This window comes from Martes martes, assembly GCF_963455335.1.
Source record: "Martes martes genome assembly, chromosome: 7".
Classification (NCBI taxonomy): Eukaryota; Metazoa; Chordata; class Mammalia; order Carnivora; family Mustelidae; genus Martes; species Martes martes.
In genome coordinates, this window is record NC_137894.1 from 85234404 (window position 1) to 85252986 (window position 18583).

At 33.1% G+C, this 18583-nt stretch overlaps 1 protein-coding gene across 1 annotated transcript in view; it reads left to right on the top strand.

The window, feature by feature from the left end:
• MIPOL1 (mirror-image polydactyly 1) overlaps positions 1–18583 on the top strand; it is a 273459-nt gene that overhangs the window by 26762 nt on the left and 228114 nt on the right. Inside the window, exon 6 of the mRNA XM_080809163.1 lies at positions 12053–12182. Within this exon, the coding sequence (XP_080665289.1) occupies positions 12053–12182 (130 nt within the window). The remainder of the gene's footprint in view (positions 1–12052; positions 12183–18583) is intronic.

Here is an 18583-nt window from a genome sequence, read left to right on the forward strand (position 1 = left end):
GATATCACCATTACCATCATTACTATTTTTATTAGGCACTTTATAGGAACTAAACTAACTTCTTTAAAAATCAAACAAGAAATATTTATTGAAGGGTCATTATGTACTAGGCATTGTGTTAGGCCCTGCAAATAAGAAAGATTTGGGATTTCAGAGATTTCTTTTAGACTGCGATCACTTTTCCCTCATAATACACTATTGAAATAGGTAGTGGTTAATTGTTCAGACTTTGGATTCAGACCTTTGTTCTAATCTTTTTACCACTTATCATGTGTAAGTGACAGCCTCTCTAACCTTTGGTTAAAACTTATTTTGTAGGTTACTGTGACATTTAAGTGAGATAATGTTTATGAAGCATTTAACCCATAGAGGGCACTCAGTAGATAAGATGATGATGCCATCATCTTGTTTTCTCAAGACTCCTTGATTTAATAGGGGATATATTCAATGTGTACCCAATGCAAGTTGTTACTTATATGGTTATATAGGTAGTTATATAAGTAGTTACTTACATACTTACAACTATTTATGTATGGTTTTGTTTCTCAAAGGATTGATAAATACTTCTTTTTTTAATTATCAAGTATTTTTATTTCATTTATCCCCACAGTTTTCAAATTTCCCTTGATTTTAAGATTTAACCTTACTTAAAAAGTTTGAGAATATGGAAATTATTTTTTTAATCTTTACGAAAAAGAAAATAAAGGAAAAAAGGACTCCTGGGTGGCTCAGTGGGTTAAAGCCTCTGCCTTCAGCTCAGGTCATGATCTCAGGGTCCTGGGATCAGGCCCCACATCAGGCTCTCTGCTCAGTGGGGAGCCTGCTTCCCCCTCTCCCTCTGCTGCCTCTCTGCCTACTTGTGATCTCTGTCAAATAAATAAATAAAATTTAAAAAAAAAGAAAATAAAGGAAAAATATATAGTAAGTAAGTCTTATTTACTTAGCAAAAGCTGAAATGACCACATCATTCCCTATCTGTTAACACTGGGAAAAATTTATCTCATTGGAGCTATTTAGTACTTCTTACTGTGTTTAACTCACTAAATTGTACATGTGGATAAGAGTATTTGAAAATTATTGACATATATGACCTTTAAATACTACGGGATATTTTAGAGAAGCACAGCAGGAACATTGACTCTTGTTTTTTTCTATTTCTTTTCATCTAAATAGAATATTTAGACCACAGACACTTCAAAATTTGTTTTGAGTTTGACAGTGACAGATAGTATTGTCTGGCCTGTTGCAACCATTAATTTACTCTTAGGTCAGCAATGTAGTTATAAGTTTATAAATAACTTGTTCAGTTAAACCTTTCAGTTTTCCTAAATAGGCTCAGTGGGCATTATGTAGTGTAATGTCTCTTAATTTTTATTACTGTATTCCATTTAGAGTATACAGATGATGTTTAAATTTTGTATTTAGTTTTTTATGTAATTTTGTGATATTTAAAATATATTTCTTTAAAAGCCTTATTTTTTCTATTTCTTAAACGTTCACTTTAGAGTCTGCTTTATATGTTAGTTATTTTTCTTTCTTGCATGTCATCCATTAAAGATTAGCTGTGGAAGGTTGGAGCATGGAGAGATTATGAATGACAGAACAACTCCTGTAGAATAATAATCAGTTTTTGGTATTTAATGCTGTTTGACTTTTGCAGACACATTTCTTATTAACCTTTGGTACAAAGAGAAATCCAGGTTCCTGATATCTCATGGAGAAGATGAATTTGAGATCCTCTTCCAATTAAACTGAAATAAGGCCAATATTGGGTTTTAGCCAAAAGAACGCCTTAGTTCCTAAGTCTTGTGTTTATAAATCTCTCTCTCTCTCTGTCTCTCTCTCTCCATCCATCTATCTTAGTTACATTTTACATATAATTCAGTGGCTACATAATTTGCTTATCTTGCTATACTGATTCTGCAAGCATTTAATCTGCTTTTTACAGCTTATCTCTTTAAATATAGATTCTTTTCTCTGTACCCAAATTTAGACTGATATTTTATAAATTAAAAAAAATATATATTGTCAAGCTCTTCTTATTACAGAGAGTGTTCATTTGTTTTTGGTAGGAAGGAGAGGAGTTTAATTGTGATTGCCCAAAGCATCAGAACATAGAATTCATGAAACTTGCAACATGTTTACAGGTTAACATGTAAATGTTAAAAGTATAGATATATAACCATTATAGCAAGTACATTAAGACATTACAGGCAGTTAACATTGAAAAATAGAAATTGTGTCATAGAAAACATTTACATTATTCTCTTTTCATCGAAAGTATTCATTACTGTATACCATAACTCAGATGATATTGACCATCTAATGATTAAGAGCAAGAGTGAGTTTTATATATCAGAGGAAGATAATATAATATGTGCTTTAAAAAAATACATGTTAGAATACTATTTTTCTGTGTATATAATGGGCATTATTAAAATGTGATAGCCTTTAACACTGAGATGTATTAACAGTATTATAATGGAACAATTCATATATATCTATATCAGTTTTGTTCTAAGATTTTATTCATTTGAGAGAGAGAGAGAGAGGGAGACTGAGACAGAGAGCACAAGCAGGGAGAGAGGCAGAGGGAGGAGGAGGCGGAGACTCCCGCTGAGCTGGGAGCCCAACATGAGGCTTGATCCCAGGACCCGGAGATCATGACCTGACCAAAGGTAGAGGCTTAATCATCCGAGCCACCCAGGTGTCCCTACATCAATTTTTTCATATCCATATCATCTTTTAGTTTGGAAGGAAAAAGGATTTCAAAAATACATCCAGTTGTTTCAGAAAAAAACAAAAAGCCCAATTCTGTGAAATATAGCAATTAGAAATACTGATGGGTAGAGTGTTCATTATATTATTATCTTTGGCTGCGGAATCCTTTGGTTGTGAATCAGGATTATGATGAGTGCCAAGTGAAATAAGGCTTGAGGGTAGAGTATGGCCAATTTTGTAAGCTCTATTCCTAGGAAAGTTTGTACTTTTCTAGAAAAAACAAAACAAACATTGGGTAAACAAAGAAAGCATTATGCATAACAATGACCAACAATTGAAATATTTAATTAGGTCTAGTATACTATGAAATTTACTGTGGTGTCAAGCAGTTGAGAGCATATCATCTAATGAGAATAATAAAAATTTTCAGAAAATGATTCTTAAGACTTCTGTATGTTTAGATAATTCTGAAGAGGAAATGGTCTTGGAAGAACTTAGGAGCAGTTATATATATATATATATATTTTTTTTTTTTTTTAAAGATTTTATTTATTTATTTGACAGAGACACAGCAAGAGAGGAACACAAGCAGGGGAAGTGAGAGAGGGAGAAGCAGGCCTCCTGCCAAGCAGGGAGCCAGATATGGGGCCAATCCCAGGACCCTGGGATTGTGACCTGAGCCAAAGGTAGACGCTTAATGACTGAGCCACCCAGGGGCTACAGCAGTTACATTTTATAGAATTTTCATATTGGTATTTAATTAAAATTTAAAGTAGATATTCTATGCAGAAAGTAAGTGCCTCTTAAAATTGTACTTCAAAAGTGCATAAAATAATTGATAGTGGTTTTAATACTTCTGGAATAAGCTTATCTCTTTCACATTAACAATTTTAGCTCTAGTATCAGATAGATATATATATATATATCAGATATATTAAATAGGATATTTTTAGAAAGTATTCTTACGTACTCTGATATATATATATAAATATAATATATATGTAAATACATATATATATTAAATAGGATATTATTAGGAAGTATTCTTATATACTCTGAGTTTTCTGCACTAAGTACATGTGTATAATAATTCAGGGTTTTGCAAAAAAAATTCTTATTTTATAATTTTGCTAATAAAACTTACTTGCATATTTTTCTAATGAATTTTTAACAGTTTCTATACTGTTGATAAGTATAAATGTATTAGCAACTTTACAGAGGAAAATTGGAAAGTGTATGTTAAGAGCTTAAGAAGCAGCTATTTAATGCAGTAACCATACTTCTTGGAATTTTCCTCAGTATTTAGCTGTGTATATACATAGAAATTTCTGTACAAAGATGTTCATTACAGTATTATTTATATAGTGAATAGGTGAGAACAGTGTAAAATCTAATACTAGGAGCATCTTAGTTCTATCAAATACGGCATGTCCAAATGATAAAATCCCAGGTACTATTTCATATTTATAAATAATACTAAAGAATATAGGAACATATTCTGTTTAAGTATACACAGAAAGTTACAAGATTATGTAAAATATTTCTGTCTTCTATATTTTTACAGTGAGCCTATATTATTTTAATCAGAAAAGGTTATTTATAGAATATCATATAAAATGTTGAACATTCAAATACAGTTTTAGAAAAACTTAATAGTCTGGTCTATAAAAGAAAAAATAGAGGCATCAAACTACTTGGAGTAGGTTGGTTAATTTTTTGTTGTTGTAGAGTATTTACCATCTGTGTTTAAATTTCCAATAACTGATTTATGCAAAGAGAGAAATTATAATTTCTAAGGAAATTAAAAGACATAGTATAATGTTTGTGGTTCTAGAATATATATTGGTGGTTTCATAAAACACTAGCATATTTGCAAGGAATCCATTTAACAAGTAAAGAAATAGACATCCAGACAATTTGAAATTGTTTCAAATATAATAAAAACCTATCTTTTATAGGACTTATCTATATTTGTTGCTTAGAATTTTTCAACATGAATTATAATGAGTGATTATTTTATATGTTTCAAATCCTGATGATATCTTTTTTCTTCGCTTTAGTTCAGCCTTTTCTCTATTTACATAACCACCTTGAGGATGTTAACAAATGGATTCTTTTTCTTGGTAAATGTCTGTCCTCCAAATTATGTTATTTAGGGAATCATGATCCAGTGTTTAAACTAGAATGTTTTCCAATACACTGCCTCACTTCTATTGTATTTTAAAAGTAGTATGAGAAGTGAAGAATATAGGATTGTCAATAGACTCGGGTTCTACTAAGAAAATATGTACTCTGTCTTGACTCAATAAACTCATACTTGGTATGGTTCAGCTTCTTCATATTTACCCTTGCCCATATTAGAAAACAATTAGCTTACTAAACAAATTTGAGTATTTGGTGTTGAGGGGGGGTGATCCTCTCTGAATCTTCCTCGAATTTGCCTAAGAATTATAGGATATTTGATAACCATGTTTAAAAATGGAGATATCCAAATATTATTGTAAACACCCAATGATTTGTTTTACCTACAATATAAGTATTTTACTTGGTTGGCTTACATAGTAGCTAATAATATTTGTTAATGTAATTTAACTGCTGTGAACCTTTACTGAACAAATATTGAAATTTATTCAAGTCAAAGAAAGAGAATCTCTAATGACTTTTGTTAAAGCTTCTATTTAATAGTTAAGGAGAAAAGTTTGTATGACATACGAGATGCAATTAACAGTAGATTTTACATTTAATAAAAAGAAAGAAGCATGCGTATTTGCTTTATTCATTCCATCATAATTTGCATTAGAGCTGTGGGTGTTTAATGAGCAAATTCCAACTAAAATGCTATATTGATTTTCTAGTGAACTTTGTAATAGTCATCTACCTTGGAAAAGCTCAGTGTTTACAATTAAGTTTTCTTTACTAAAAATGTTTGAGAGTTGCATATTGATCCTTTAAAAGTACTGAATTCTAGAAAGAATCAGGTGTTTCATAATCAAATTTCACATATAATGTAATAGATGTTAAAAAATTCATTTTAGAAAAACTTCTTAGCGTTTATAAAATGTGTAATCAGATTTTATGTGTGTGCTTTATGGCACTTTAAAACTTAACCTTAGAATACTCAGTAGGCAATCTCCTTTAATATACACATTATTTACCTCTTTAGAGTTGATAGCATTATAGGGGGAAAAATGTTTTCTGTTGATTAACATAGGACCAAATAAGACCTTCGTGTAAATTGTTTAAGCATAGAGATAACTATACTTACTTGTCAAGCCCCTGACATTGCTAGTCTTACCTCTTTCATTAAAGTGTTATTGTATATAAAGTGGAACCCAGCTTACATTAAATGTCACTTTGTAACATCTCATCATACTCTACAGAAGCGGTAGGAAGCCTGTTGGCATTTAAAGTTTAGTAATTAGTATTTTAACCTTTTGATATGTCAGAATATTTCAGGGCATGACATACATGTTTATCTGTACTTAGATCATTGTGTAGCATCATTTTGTCCATCCTAACTGACCTACAAATAAGAAGTAGGTGTTTTTTTTTAGAAGTGTTAAAAAAATTTTTTTTTCATTGCTGTGTAGTTGACACATGTTAGGTTAGTTTTAGGTGCATAGCATCGTGATTCAACAACCCTACATGTTATGCTATGTTCACCACAAGTAATGACTATCATCTATCACCATACAACACTATTAAATACCATTAATACCATTGACTACATTATCTATGCCATATCTTTCATCCTTATGACATATCCATTCCATAATTGGAAGCCTGTATCTCCCACTCCCCTTCACCCATTTTGCCCATTCTCCCATGACATCCCCATTTAGCACCCACCAGTTTATTCTCTATGTTAATGGAATCATTTCTGTTTTTTGTTAATTTTTTTCTAATTTTGTTTTGTTTTTAGATTCTGTGTATAAGTAAAATCATATGATATTTGTTTTTTTCTTTTTCTGACTTATTTTACTTAGCATAATACCCTCTAGGTCCATCCATGTTGTCACAAATGGCAAGATTTCATTCTTTTTTGTGGCTGAGTAATAGTCCATTGTGTGTGTGTGTGTGTGTGTATATATATATATGCATCTTCCTTATCCATTCATCTATCAGTGGACACTTGGGTTGCTTCCATATCTTGGGTTTTATAAATAATGTTGCAGTAAACATAAGAGTGAAATTAGAAGTGTTTTATAATATAAAATATCTTAGAATATTGTGATTTTTTTTACAAATTATTATGTCATTATAGTACACAATATACAATATAGAATGAGTTCTAAATAATTTTTCTTTCAGTTCCCATGTATAATTTTTGAATGCCAACAAAATATGCACATGTATGTATATACGTATATGTGTGTGTGTGTATATATAGGTATACATACATGTATATAGATGGTCCAAATTAATCAAAATCATCTCTTTAATATGTCTGGAAATGAAGCCACATTGTGCATCTGTGGATTGAAAGTGGTAATGGTAGTGGTGGCATGGAACCAGTGTTTGTTGAGAATCTACTTATTTGGCCAAGAGCTTTCATATATTATCTCACTTAATTTTTCCCTAACAACCATAAATAGTGGTATCATATACATTTTATGCACCCGCACTGAGACTAAAATAATTTAAAAATACACAAAAGCAGGTAACCTAACTTCAGTATGTTGACACTTTGGATCTGAATCAAAGCCCACATTCTTCCTAATACACTATGTTGCTTTCTCTAAGCTGTTATGAGTATCCTTCCTGGAAGAAAATTGCATACAGTTATCAGGGGGAATTAAAACTCATTATTATGTGGTATATCATGGGCAGAAGTTTCTTTCAAAATGGCGTGATGAATACATAGGCGCAGAATAGTAGAACTACAGAAAGCCACCTAGTATCAGTGATACTACCTTTAAAAAAAAAAACCTATGAAAATTGTGCTGGAAAGTACAGGTTCTTCTAAAAGCTATGTTCATAACAAGTATTTATTAACCTTATCTAACTGTTGATTAAAAGCATTTGATTTTATGCAAGTGGATATCCAGTTAGTTTAGCACAGTTTGCCATAGAGTTTGTTTATCTAGTCATCTGTGGATAGAAATTTTTGTTTCTAGTTTGGGGCTAGTATAAATAAAGACACTATGAATATCTGTGTGTCTTTGTGTGGACATATGCTTTAATTTGTCTTGGATCAATACCTGTGAGTTAAATAGCTGAGTCTTTCAGTAGGTGCATGTTTAACTTTTTGAGAAGCGGAGGAACTGTGATTGCACCATCCTGCATTCCCATGGGCAGTGAATGAGGCTTTCAGTTGGCTCTCCCTTCTTCCCAGCATCTTTAATCATGCTTTCATTCTAGCCTTTGTAATAGGTATGTGGTAGTTATCTTGTAGTTTTAATTTGCATTTCTCTAATGACTGAAGATGTTGAGCACCTTTTCTTATGCTTATTTATCATCAATACGTCTGCTTTGATAAAGTGTCTAAGGCTTTTGCCCATTTTTAATTTTTTTTTTGTTGTTGTTTTCTTATTACTGAGGTTTGAGAGTTTTAAAAATTATGTCTGGATGCAAGTCTTTTATCAGATATATGTTTTGTAATTATCTTTTTCCTTCTGTGGCTTGTTTAACTTTCTTATCCATGTCTTTTGAAGAGTGGAGATTTTTAATTGAGTTAGATTGAAGTCCAGTTTATCAATTATTAAAAATGGGTTATGCTTTAGTACTATGGTTAAGAAAGCTTTACCTACCTAAATTCACGGTTCTCTCCCAGACTGTATAGTTTTAGGCTTTGTATTCATCTTGTGGAATGAAAGGTTATTTTGCCTTTAAAAATTAATAAAAATTACTAAAATAACAAACTAAGAAAAGCAAAGTCAATATAATCCCATTCAAGGCCATATGTTACCTTCTTGTTTCAGCTCTTATACTGTAAATTAGTGGGTTTTTTAAAGCTTATTTAGTGTTAGAATTACTTCATTTTTGTGCCTTTTACTGGTGATTTCCCGGTTTCAAACAGCCCCCAAGTGTAGTGCTGAAATCCTGTCTAGTGTTCCCTGAGTACAAGAAGGCTATGGTGTGCGTTATGGAGAAAATATGTATTAGGTAAGTTTTGTTCAGGAATGAGTTATACAGTGCCCTTGGCCGTGGATTCAATATTATTAAATCAATAGTATATGTTAAACAAGTATCTTTAAACAGAAACACATGTAAAACAGGGTTATGTATTAGCTGGTTCATTTTTTTTTTTTTTTTTGTCATTTGTCCTAATTTTGGTGCTTGTTTGCATGCCTGGCATTTGGATACCATGATGAATTTTAACATTTTAGAAGCTATTTTGTATTCTTATAAAATATTTTTGAGCTTTCTTATCGGTTGTACTTATGTTTTTTGGAAACAGGTCTCTCCTTTTGGGTCTTGTTTTAAAGATATGCTAGATGTTACCAGAGCAGTGTTTAGGGTTAATTAATCCCCACTACTGAGGCAAGACCCTTCTGAGTACTCTATGCAGTACCTCGTGAATCTTGTAGTTTTCTGATCTGGCTGGTGGGAACAACATACTTTATATCTGGTTTTGTGGCACCCAGGGCACTGTTGCCTCTAATCCTCTCAGGTTTCTCTTCCCCTGTATGGAGTAGTTTACTCACACACGTGCACACATGTTCAGCTGACTTTTTGAGGAAGACGTTCTGTACGTCTCCAAAATTTTCTTTCTTTGCCACTGTTTTTCCTCTAATAGTCTCTCTTGTGAATTTCAACTGCTTTGGTTTCCCCATATTATATCTCTACCCTCCAAAATTGTGGAATCAGCTGGGCTCGTCCTCAATTCTTCCCTTCCTGTGCCATGTTCTGGAAATTCTTTCAGGGTATTAAGCAGGGCCAATCATAGGCTCAACTTGTTTGTTTCCTCATGTCATTCACTGTTCTTTGTTTCCTTACAGTCTTGAAAGCTGTCATTCTATATATTTTGTCCATTTTTAAAAATTGTTTTGGGACACCTGGGTGGCTCAGTTGATTAAGCGTCTGCCTTCAGCTCAGGTCATAATCCCAGGGTCCTGGGATCGAGCCCCTGCATTGGGTTCCTGCTCAGTGTGGAGTCTTCTTTTCTCTCTCTCTGTCCTTATCCCCAAGTGTGTGTGCACACTCTCTTTTTCTCTCTCTCAAATAAATAGGTAAAATCTTTTTTAAAAATTGATTTAAGTGGAAGGACAAATCCAGATCCTATTACTTCATCTTTTTTTTCAACTTTTATTATTTTATTTTATTTTTTCAGTGTTCCAAAATTAATTGTTTATGCACCACACCCAGTGCTCCATGCAATATGTGCCCTCCTTAGTACCCACCACCAGGCTCATCCATTCCCTTGCCCCCCTCCCCTCCAAAACCCTGTTTGTTTCTCAGAGTCCACAGTCTGTCATGGTTCGTCTCCCCCTCCGATTTCCCCCAATTCACTTTTCCTTTCTTTCTTCTAATGTCCTCCGTGTTATTCCTTATGCTCCACAAGTAAGTGAAACCATATGATAATTGACTTTCTCTGCTTAGCTTATTTCACTCAGCATAATCTCCTCCAGTCTAAGATCAGCATAATCTCCTCCAGTCTAAGATGGCATATATATATATGATCTCCCAGATCATATATATATATATATTTCTCACTGTGCTTCAGACACATTGGCCTTACTGCTTTTCATCTAATACTTTTAGGGCCTTTGTATTACTTTTTATTCTGCTTATTAGTCTACATTCAAATACACACACACACACACATATGCGCGCGCACACACACACACACACACATATATGCATGTATTGAAATGTCACTTATTTAAAAAACCCTTTTCTGGCCACCTTTCTAAATTAGTTTATTCTTTTCCCACCTTCCAAATTACTCTTTTTTTCTCTGACACACCCTTATTTTCCTTCAAAACTTTAACTTCTATCTATCTTCCTGTTTAATTTTGGCCCTGCTCTCTCTCTCTACTGTCTGTCTCTCTATAATAGAATGTATACATCTCCAGGAAGGTAAGGACTTTTTAGAATGTGGTAGTCATACTGCTTTAAACTGGATAGGTGACTGACACAGGAATTTCATAAATATTTGATGAAAGAATAAATGTAATGAATGAGTAAAGAAATGAATGAATATATCTCTCTTCCCTTAGGCTCACTTTCTTGGAAATGGTTTTGATTTTAGCTTTGCTGTTGCATGTTCCATTTTATATTCTACTATGGAAAATATATAGTTGACTTACTCTCAGGGTTTCTTTTCTACCAGTTATAATTTAAATAATAGAAGAATAACTCTTGATTAGCTATGCATTAATCTATGACAAATGTTAGCAAGAACATTTCAAACATCTTTCCTAAGTTTATTTTGTGGTTTGACAGTGTAAATAGAGTTTGGTCCAGTGACCTAGGTATTTGAACCCCTTTTTGTCTAACATTGCAGTGATACTTTTAAGGTTATGTTAAGATTTCAGGTAGAAATTATGCTTGAGCAATGACAGTTGCAGATAACATCAAAGCTCCCTATGTAGTGCTGTGAAAATTTAGATGAGGTCATTTGTATTACCATCTATATAAACGATGCTCCTGGAGATGCTCAGTGCTAAAGGGGTCAGCTCTGCCTGTTTCCTTTTCCTTGGTCCCATTTTCTTTCCTTTTCTTCCACTATGCTGTGGACATAACTACTATCCTGAAGTTGATGATTATCATTGCCATGTTTGTTTTAGTATTTTCACTAATTGACCATAAATGATAGGTAGAGTTGTTTTACCTTGTACCTTGCAATTTTTGCCATAATTTTATTGTTGAAATGTGTCCATTTGTCCTTAGTTAATTCATTTTAAATGTTATATCGTATTCCATTTTGAATGTTTAGTAATTTATTCTTGCTCCTGTTATTGGACATTTGAGTTACTTCTCAGTTTTTGCTATTATATAATGCTGCAATAAGCACTTTTTATACGTTTACTTGTGCACATGTACCAAAGAGGAGATTTGCCAGGTTATAGACAAATCTTTAACTGTAATAAATATTGCCAAATGGCCCTTCAAATGGCTGTAGAAATATATATACCTATCTGCAGTGTATGTGTGAGTTTCTTTATTTCATGAGCTAATAGTATTTGTTATTATTTGGCCTTTTAATTTGTGTTTTTATGGGTATGAAGTGTATCTCAACTCTGTAGTACCTTTTAAAAATGTTTTTCCAAATATTAATTGATACTAATTTAATTTAGTAAAATAAAAATTGTTTTTGCTTTTTTTTTGCTAAAAGTATGCATTTTTAAATTTTCTCTAATTAATTATGGATTATATATTTTGGTAGCTCTGGTTGAAGAAGTGTATTTTGCACAGAAGGAACGTGATGAAGCTATTCTGTCTCGACTGCGGTTAGCCAATGAGGAGAGAGATGAAGCAATTGCGCGAGCCAAACATATGGAAATGTCTCTGAAAGTGTATGTATACATTTAAAACTATATGCAACTTCTGGAACATTTATAAGTGCATGAATTATGTGGTATTTACATATTAAGAAAAGTTATGGGTTGTTGCATACACCAGTAAATTCCATATTCCCACAGTCATGCTGTAGTAGTTTGCATGTCAGCATAACAATTTAAAAAAAGAGGGGAGTTCGGGGGAATACACAGCAGTCTGTACAATTACTCTACTTCTTTATAGCCCACTCTTGATATCTTTACTCTACTTTCCTTAGCGATGCCTCTTTTCTTCTCTGCCTTAATATCACTTTCTTGATTTATTTAAACTGTGTGGGTTTTTCCACTGCTCTCTGCTTAATATGCTCATTCCTATTCATTACTACTTTTTACTTTTATTAGGTGTATCATAAACTCTAATGACACTTGAAATAGTGTAGAGTCTGAGAATCTACATTTTTAACAGGCAACCTAGGTGATTCTAATTTAGGTAAATAATGGACCACACTTAGACAAATAATGCTCTAGAAATTCTCCAATTTTAGTATGGTTTCAGTCCCTTGGGAAATCTTGTTAAAATGTTCGTTCTCATTTAGTAAGTATAGTGTGGAGCTTAAGATTCTGTTTTTCTTCAAGCTCCCTGATAATGTAAATGATGCTAGTCTAAGGAGTCAGATTTAGGTCAAGGCTCTAGAGCATCTAGAAATATACTACTTGTAAGATAGGTACAATATAGTAATGTAATATTTTATGATGATCCATCAATATATTTATTGAGTGTTTGCTCTGCCCGACATTGTGCTAGGCTCTGTGGGGGATTATAGTAAAGTACTAATTAAAACATTGCTCATTAGGGAGACAAAAAGTCATTAAATAATTAACATGACAGTGTTCAAATTGTGATTAGGTAATGTGGTTTGTTTTTCTTTTAGATTAATGGCTTCATTTTTTTTTTTTAAGACTGATACTCATTGCAAGGCATTAAACTCATTGAATAATAGAAATAAAGAAACCAAAAAAATTTACGTGAATTCTCCAGTACATACTACCAAATAACTATCTTTATCAATAGAGAAACATTATTCCAAACATTTTCTTTGCTTATATAGTTAAATACTATTATCTACTAGAATGGATGGTTGACGGTTAGTCGTTGAATGGATATAGACATAGAATTAATTTGATAAAAATCATGTAAGTCTCTACATGCTGTTTTATTTGAGAGGCAATATAATGTAGAGGTTAACAGCACAGAATCCAGATCCAAACATCTGTATTTGAATCTTGGCCTTGTTGCTTCCTAGCTGTGTAGCTGTGGACAAATTACTCAGAGTCCCTGGGACTCAATTTTTTGCCTACAAAATGGGTAAATAGTGCCTACTTTGTATAAGTTATGAGGACTAAATGATTTAATAAAGATTGAAAAGTGCCTGGTTCATAGCTGGTGCTGTGCGTTAACTTGAATTTGGGAGTAATAATTGAAGTGAAACTAAGAAATTTTTGAACTTCATGCAACGTTTTCTTATAGTAAACTATATTAATTCCCCAAAGATCCTTCAAAATTTAAGAAAAGATATTGAAAAACATTAAGGTGTTGGAATCATCAATTCTTTTCAGTTTTTTGAAACATGCATTGTTTCAGTTAAATAGTATCATTTGACTTCCCCTATGAAATAAGTTTTAAACTCCCTTTTTCTTTATAAATTTTAGTTTTAAAATCTTTGTAAAAATTGTATTAGGTTCTATAGCCAAAATATCACCCTGTGGTTTATTTTGATTTTATATTTAAGAGGGTTGAGTGGTTATTATCTTCAACTTCTTTTATACATGAAATTTTTATACCTGATTTCTTTTTTTTTTTTCTTAAAGATTTTATTTATTTATTTGACAGGCAGAAATCACAAGTAGGCATAGATGCAGGCGGGGAAGGGGGTGGAGGCAGGCTCCCTGCTGAGCAGAGAGCCCGATGAAGGGCTTGATCCCAGGACCCTGAGATCATGACTTGAGCTGAAGGCAGAGGCTTTAACCCACTGAGCCACCCAGGCACCCCTATATCTGATTTCTTTAATTTGGGAAATCCCTGGGTAACTGAATTTCATTTTCAGTTTTTTGAGGAAAGGCTAATAAATACTTTATTCTCAGATTAAGCATGCTTCAGACTGGCTTTGTGTTATTCTTATATTCAAGCTGGTTATGAATAAGTTATTGAGTTAAGTAATTTTTATTCTAAACATTGTGAAAATGTTACTTTATTTTTTGAGATTGAGTTTGGCTAAAAAGAAGTCAGGTCACAGGTCTTTTCCCCTTATTGTGACTTGTTTTGGTTTTTGGTGTTTGATTTTTTTCTGCCTGGATACCTGAAGGATTCTTTGTTTTTGAAGTAGAAGAACTTAATCATGGTATTTGTTTTGATTCTTCTTTCATAGCATATTTGGAACCCACAGCATGCCTCTCTGAGGACTATTTGATTCTTCTTTTAGTTCATGGAAATTTTAGATTTGTGAATTTTGTATTCTATTTGTTAGGTTGTTTTAGAGATTCTAGTTATTCTTATATTGGGGCACTTTTGTCTTTATATGTTATCTGTTCAACAATTATTTGAATCCCTCTGTTTTCCTCTGCATTCACTGTGATCATCTCAAGCCTTTTCTTTATATTAGTATTTCCAATTGTCACTATTCCTGTCCTTATTTTTTCTAGTTCGTTTATTAAATTTTTATATATTCATTTGTTTATGGTTCTCAGCACATTTCCTTAAGTTTTCAACTTCCCATTTCATTCACTTTTTTGTTTGGCATCTTCTCTTGGAACTTTCCTTTCTTGAATTCATGTTCTTATTATATTCTTCTAAGATACCAACCACCGGTAGGAAATTTTTCTTCTTTCCTTTGAGTTATGTTATTTTTTATATTTATCATGTGTTTGTAGTGTATTCATAATTGCCATGTCACTTCTCTTCATCTTGCTCATACGTAAATTGTCAGGAACTTTTCTTTGTTCTGATATAGTGCAAGTGAGTTTTCCTCGATAAACGTTTCATATTATTTGAAACCTATTTACCTTCTCAGAGCTACAGTTTCTTGGCAAGGTGTTGCTTTTGGTCACCTTTCTGTATAGTCCTTGTGGCAATGAGCTGGGTTGGGGTGTTGGAGAGCATGGGAAGCTCTCCCTGGGGCTATACACCCCTTTTGTTGCAGGTTCTGTCCTGCCTGAGGGATTTTGTGGGGTGTCTTACAGTGGACCACAGGCTCACTCTACCTGTTCTTGTGTATATCTAGATTCCGTGGAGTATTACTTTTGGGCTTTTATTTGTTCCACTGGTGTAGTGGAAAATGGTCCACTCTGATGCTTCTTCCTTCCTTTGTAAAGAGTTTTCTGTAATACAGGCTTCTTCTGTTTAGGAAGGATTTTACTTTTCTCTGGGCTATCTACACAACTCATTAGTCTCTCGGGTTATTTCTAAGCTGTGTGGTAGTAGTGAAAAATTCTCAGGATTTGGTGAACTCATTGTCTTTTCTACGTACCTGTTTTTATGTATAAAAGGTAAAGTTTGGTGAACTTGGCCCAAATCATCATTTCTCTGTCCTACTTTTAAGAATTACCATGTGATGTCCTACTTCCTTTACTGTTTGACTAATTTTTTATCTTCTGTTCATGTGGCAGATTTCCGTGTTCAGATTTCACTCCACAGTCTTTACTTAGACTTCCTTTTTTTCCCCCAATAAACTTCTTATTTTAGAATACTTTTAGATTTACAGAAAATTTACAAAGATAGTACAGGGGAGTTTCCATATAACCACCTTCCTGTTTTCCTTTTTGTTAATGGCTTACGTTATTATGGTACATATGTCACAGGGGAGAAAGCACAGTGGTACATAATTAGTAACTAAACTCCACACTTTCTTTAGATTTCACTAATTTTTCTCATGTCCTCTTTATGTTCCAAGATCCCATCCAGGGTCCCATATTAATTTAGTTGCTATGTCTCCTTTGCCTACTCTAGTCATATTTTCTCAGATTTCCCTCATTTTTGATGCCTTGGACGGTTTTCAGGATTATTAGTCAGGCATTTGATGGAATATTATTCAATTTGGGTTTTTAGGAATTTTTTTCACATGGTTAGATTGAAGTATGGGTTTTGGGGAGACAGAGTGCAGGACTAAAATGCCATTCTCATCATATTATTTCAACATTATGCTGTCAATATGATTTAACATCAGTGATGTTAATCTTGGTCACCTAGCCAAGGTAGTGCTTGCCGTGTTTCTCCATGTTACTTACCAACATTCCCCTTTCATATTCTTTGAAATATGAAAGATTTCAGATTACTTAATTGCAGATTACTTAAGTGCAGCCGGTACTCAGAGGTGGGGATGCGGGGTGTGGATTGAGATGTTAATTTAGCTCTACTTCCCTCACGGAAAATATCTACATAAATTATTGATAATTCTTCAGTACAAGAGATTTGTCTCTTCTCCTTCATTTATTTATTTTTTTGTTTGTTTATATTATATAGACTTCATGGGTACTCATTTAATATTTTGGATTATAATCTAATACTGTGTTATTTATTTTGTTGCTTGAAGTGTTGCAGCTTGGCCATTGGAAGCTCTTCCAGTTGACCTCCATATCCCTTTGACACATTCCCATCCTTTTGATTTTTAAGCACTAACTTCTCTGGCACCACAGAATGCCCCTGGGTCATGTCTTATAGGGATGTGTAGGGATGTATAGGGATATACCTCACCCATGAATTCAGCCATTCCTCAATGGGCTGTGATTCCTTTTATTGGAAAATGGTATTAGAAACCAAGATCGGGTTGCTAGGTGTGCTCATTGTTACTTCGTGTGACTACTTTTAGGCCCAATCAGCAGAAAGAGCTACGAAATTTATATATATATGTATACTAATTGATATACATGCACATATATGAAATTATTTATATATGTATCTATCTGGATCTTTATTAAGCTAAATTTGAATTCATACTTATTTCTCTGACTAATCCAGTGCCACATAGTTCATTTTGGCTTTCTCCTTTTTCTTATGCATAATTTCCTCCAACAATAAGAAACCTGGTTTCCATCCCCACCATCCATCATTTCCTTATTTCTTCTACTCCGGTATACATTATAACTCTTTCAGAATCATTAACACACACCCCCATGAGAAACAACTTCCTTACTAGAGTACACTGTTCATATATAGTTCCTTTAGTCTTTAATCTTACAGTTTCCAAAGTACCACTTTCCAAAGTTACTTAGAATGGCTCTTCTTTTTTCCTTCCACCTCCTTCAGTGAAGTTATAATAATATAGTTTGTAATATACTCAGACACTTTTTCATAGTCTTCATACTATCCTACGATCCTCTTACCTCCTGGTGATTCTTTTCTTTTTTCTAATTTTTGATGATTTTGAATAAAGTTGCTATAAGCATTTGCATACAGGTTTTGTGTGGACATATGCTTTCAAATCAGTTGGCTAAACCTAGTTAACATAATTCCTGGGGCCTCTGTTTAATCTATGTTAACTTTAGAAGAAACTGCCAAAGTATCTTCCAGAGTAGCTATACTACACTATTTTGTATTCCCATCAGCAGTGAATGCTTTTGTTCTCTTAATGATGTGTTTAGCAGAACATAAGTTTTAAATATTGATGAAATTCAGTTTATTGATTTTTTTTTCTTTTATGGATTGTACTTTTGTATTGAATCTAAAACTCATTGCTATATATCAGGTTACACAGGTTTTTTGAAATCCTTCTATAGGTTATAAATTTCATGTTTTACATTTAGATCTGTGATTTATTTTGATTTAATTTTTGTGTAAGGTAGATGGTACTTGTGGGGATGTTTAGTTTTTTTGTTTTTTGTGTATGGACATTCATTTATTCCAGTACCATTTGTTGGAAAGGCCATCATTTCTCTATTAAATTTCCTTACGCCTTTTTCAAACTCAGTTGACTATATTTATGTGGATTAATTTCTGGACTTTATTGTCTCTTCCTTTGATCTGTGCATCTGTCTCTTTGCCAATACCACATGGTATTGATTATTGAATCTTTATAGTGTCTGAAATCGGATAATGTTAAGCCATCTAATTTTGCTCTTTAATTATAGAATTATTTTGGCTATTCTAGTACCTTTACTTTACCATATGCCTTTTATTTTTTTATTTTTATTTTTTTTGATTTATTTATTTATTTATTTGACAGAGAGAGAGAGAGAGATCACAAGTATGCAGAGAGGCGGGCAGAGAGAGAGAGAGAGAGAGTAGGAAGCAGGCTCCCCATCGAGCAGAGAGCCCGATGCGGGCGGGACTCGATCCCAGAACCCCTGAGACCATGACCTGAGCCGAAGGCAGAGGCTTAACCCACTGAGCCACCCAGGTGCCCCTCCATATGCCTTTTAAAATCAGT